The sequence below is a fragment of the Mycetomoellerius zeteki genome, unplaced genomic scaffold (genome assembly GCF_001594055.1).
Source record: "Mycetomoellerius zeteki isolate Tzet28-1 unplaced genomic scaffold, Tzet1.0 scaffold155, whole genome shotgun sequence".
Taxonomy (NCBI): domain Eukaryota; kingdom Metazoa; phylum Arthropoda; class Insecta; order Hymenoptera; family Formicidae; genus Mycetomoellerius; species Mycetomoellerius zeteki.
In genome coordinates, this window is record NW_017256500.1 from 1123 (window position 1) to 5758 (window position 4636).

General features: G+C 32.2%; 1 protein-coding gene across 1 annotated transcript; it reads right to left on the reverse strand.

Annotated features, from left to right (window-relative positions):
• Positions 1-551: 551 nt before the first annotated feature.
• Positions 552-3791, reverse strand: LOC108720642 (polycomb protein Scm-like; the record flags this gene model as incomplete). The annotated part of the gene is made up of 3 exons (XM_018444766.1): positions 3427-3791; positions 895-1194; positions 552-802 (listed from the first exon to the last, which is right to left on the reverse strand). Coding segments are annotated over exons 1-3 (576 nt in total), but the record flags the coding sequence as incomplete, so codon positions are not given.
• Between the last annotated feature and the right edge of the window lie 845 nt (positions 3792-4636).

Genomic DNA, 4636 nt, shown 5'->3' on the forward strand with positions numbered 1-4636 from the left:
CGCATTTGTGTGCGATTTTTAGTTCATGTCATAGACTTTTGTAAAGCTTGTACAAAATTTTCAGATTTAACGGATACCCATTTCTGTTCGTATAGCTGCGTAAAAAATCAATCAAATCGAAATATCAATTACCAATTTCGAAAGTAGAGATTTCATGCTTTAAAATGCTTTTTTAAAAATTTCATTATTGATTATTTTTTACGAAGTTACACTCTTCTGAATTTTTACCTATTTTTGGGGGTGGACTAAGTGATCCTTTAATTTTTTTGCATAGTGTATATAATTCACATTAAATTATTTAAAACATTATAGATCTAACTTCGACTGTTAAAGGCATTTCAATTTCTATTATATACTTTTAGTTTAAATTTTCATGGTTTGAAAACTTTTTTTTCGTTGTATTGACTCTTATGTACCCTGTATACTCTCGATATAATTTAAAATGTATAATGTGCAAGCAGTAAGTAAGCACTGAACCTATATATTCTGCAGTAACGTTAAATAAAAATTGTATATCGACAGGTCAAACGACAGTATGTTGTACTCTGTACCTGCTTGAAATACTCGATTGGAGCCGCCATGCTGTTTGTTTCTTTTAAATAAAGATCCCAATCAAAAGTCTGAAATGATTCATATTGCAACGATGCAGTAGATGTTCCAGTAGATGTTGTTGGTGGACGAGATGCAGTCGTGTGATTATTTGTGTTTGTGTAAGATTGTGTCGTTTGTGCATTATTGCTGCTTGGCAATCCAGATGGAGCTGGAGATGGAATAGGAGATGGTAACGATGGATCACTGCTATCTATAATTAAACATTTGTTTCATTTTGTTAAAAATTATTTAAATTGCTATATAAGTTTGTGTAGATTTATGCAAAACTAAGTAGTCACTCACTTTTCTTTGTGTCTGTTTGCGTTTCTTTTTTCTGATATACATTTAAACAGAATGCAGAACAGAAATCCTTTGTCGGAGCATCTTTTTGTTCCAGTCTAAAAGGTGTACCTCTGATTCCTATCACACTTTCGCATTGTACACAAACACTCCTTGTATAGGTTTTGCGAGATTCGGACAGACAAGTCTCTGAACAAAACTCTTTCTTGCCGTTCTGTGTGGGAAGAACATACTTTAATGGTAGTTTAGTCTCTCCGCACCATGTGCATGGAATGTTCTTCAATTTTGGTGGCCTCCCTGGACCTACAACAAAGAAAGATTTAAAACTTCCGTTTATTACAAAGACGTTACCATGATTGGGTTAATAGAAAATAGCGATAAAAGGATTGATGACGAAAGGGTTGATAACTGCAGGAAGGAGAATGGACAAGGAAAAGTGGCAAGTATTCAAGCTTAAATTATTAAAGATTATTTATATATGAAAGTATAAGAGTATTAAGGAGCATATAAGCCTGTCTATGTATGATATCTATTGGTATCTATTGGTAGAACATCTTAAATAATTTCGCTACAATAAGACCACTTTCGATATTAATCTTCACAAGTTCACTGAAACACAGAATCTGGAAATGTTGCATTCAAATAACAACTTAATACAAGCATTTGGAATATGGGAAATAAATTGAAACAAAAGACGAAAGGACCCCGCACTATCCTTATCGGAAATGGGGTTCCGCGGATTTGGCTATAACTTTGCCAATTTGTTATTTAAGCCATAATGATGAAAAGTTATCAAGGTCACAACTTAATCCTATGAGCCATTTTCAATGTAGAGTCGTTCGAATGTCTGTTCAAAAGTTTTTCAATACCTATGTTACAAGTTTTATGCAAGAATTCTAACGATTATCTATAATAACCGATGCGCTGAAACCAATATCTAAAAAGTTCTAGAACTTTGAAGGTTCCACTTTTGAATTTTTTTAAGTTCACGTGGATCAGAAATTTTTTTTTCGAAATTCGGTATTTTATTGAGAGTTCTAGGTAGCTCTACAAGAGTTTTATCAAACAGTATAGTGACTTTTTTTGCTCTAACTTGAAATAAAAAAGTTATATCTAATTTTGGTTTCTCGAAAACATGAAGTTGGCACCCCAAACTTTTAAATTATGTTTTTTTGCATTTAATCGTCAGAACTCTTTCCAAAACCTATCAGGAGCTCTAGAACTCTTTGGGGAAGGACCAGAACTCTATTAAATAAATCGAAATTTTGACTTTGAGATGCCAGCTTCACATTGTTTACCAACAATAATGTCTTTAATTTTTCTTTAACTTATAATATGTAAGGTTTATATTAAATAGTTATACTGAAGAAGGCTATGTGTAGCCGAAAAGTTTATATTTGATAATCATACTGATATATAAAATTATATTAAATACAGTTACTTAACATCTTACATTGCTCGTTATTTGATCGTTTAAATTGAATTGTTTTCTTTTGATTTATAAGGAGTCTTTGTTAGTTTGATTTGTTATATGGATTTAGATTATTAAGTCATCGTTGATTGGTAAAAATTTTCCTCACTCCACAAATAGTCACAATATATATTAACAATATATGTGTTGTGTAAGAATAACTTTACTACAGTAAAGTTATTCTTACACAACAGTTGAAAAACGTCTAAATATGACCAATGTCTGAAATCACTTAGCAAATTTCATAAATTAAATTGTTACAGGATGATTATGCTTATTGTACAAGTACATATAATAACAAATCTCACTTTATAATCACAAATTTGTAATTTGATAATCTTAACTCTCATAATTATTAATTTATTTATAAAATTTCATTTAAGTATACCTCTATGATTATATTCTTATAGAGTTGCAGATATATAATAATCTTTAATGAATCATATTCTCACATCATTAGAATTTTTACTTTGAAAACTCTTATTTTGTTCATCTCATATATAAAACATAATATTAGTAAGAATAATTCATATATAAAAATTGGCACTTATGTACCGTAATCATCGACCGTAATGTCACAATAAACCACGGAGGCTGAAAGAAGAACAACAAAAACGACGAGGATTATCGAAATAATTATTTTAGAAACATAGGATGTTTATAATATTGACGACATATGAGATTATTAAGTATGTATTGGCAAACAATTATGGAGGAAAATAGTGAAGACAAATTATTGAATTGCAGCGAATAGCATAGATTTAATTAATTATAATATATATAAAATAGAATTAATTATATTGGAGACCAGAAAAATGGTCGAAAAAGTTAACTTTTTAAAAAAAATAAAGAATAATTAAATAATAATATCCAACACTACGCTTATATGCTCCTAATAGCCTGCATTCTATTTCATTCGTGATGCACCATTGATCCTTGTTATTCACCAAATGTTAAACAAGGATAAATGCATTATGCACATCATGTATGAAACCGAATGTACTCTTATTGTTTATAATAAAAGCTTTTATTAATTATATTGTATATATGAAAGTTTTTCATACCCCGTGCTTTAGGCTGCATAGACATCTCCCGTTAGCGTGTCGATAAATATTGGAAATATAGTTATCACTTGTTGTCAGTTATCACTCAGCGGCCCAGCTAATGCAATCGGATAATCAGGCACATGTTTGTGATTGTATAGAAGAGAATTTTGGCGCCACGATGTTCAATGAGATCAAATGAAGCTTCAACTTGTGCCGAGCTGAATCAATTATTGATTATCATTCGCGCGAAACAAAATAGTCGGTTGAATTTCCTTATTTAATCCACAATTCGTCTCCCTGTCGGAATATATTTCGACAGACAAAATAACATAACATTACGCGTATTAAAAATTGTTGTACATATCAGGCCGCCATTTTGCCTTAATTTTAACCGCGTAATTCTCACACAATAGTGGTGAAATCTAATAGTGGAGAAGCTTCTTTTTCCTTACCTTATCTTATCTCTGAATTAAATAAACAGCGTGCGGTTCATTGTTGTTAGATATTAATACATATCAATGCCATTTCCTGGCGGATTATAGATTAAGGCATACTTAGCTTAGTACATACACAGTATTACAGATGGAAGAGAGTAAAATCTAGGGATAGTTAAGAGATAAGCTACATATACAATGGCTGCGTCTACTTACGTTCACAACGCTCGTGGAATCATTTCATCCTTGTCGTTTATGAAATGTTAAATAAGGACAAATGCTCACGAGCATTAATGGAACGCAACCAATGAGTACAGGCAACATGGAATAACGAATCGTCCAATCAGAGCTCTTAGGAACAAGGTTGTTATTATATTCCAGAGCTCTGATTACTCTGGATCTACAATAGAGTTTTAAGCCGTAAGCGGGGAGCACAGACTCTTGCATAACGCATAACACGTAATGCATAAGAAAATGTACCAATCAAAGCCCTCCATTTCCTTCCTTTCCATGAAATAAAGAATTCTGATTGATTGAATTTCTTATTCATTACATGTTATGCGTTATGCAAAAGTCTGTGCTCCCCGCTTTAAGCCATGACTCCCGCACACTAGACGCTTGCCGCACGGCAAAATGCGATGCGGTAATCAATGGCTGCGTTCAGCAGACTCAACAGTTTTGCAACCGTTTTATGATTGGCTGCGTTCAGCAGAGAAAGCAGCTTTGCAACTGTTGTAAAATTCTTCAATATGATTGGTTTATACATTTAGATCTGTCAGGAACCAAAAGCAAGA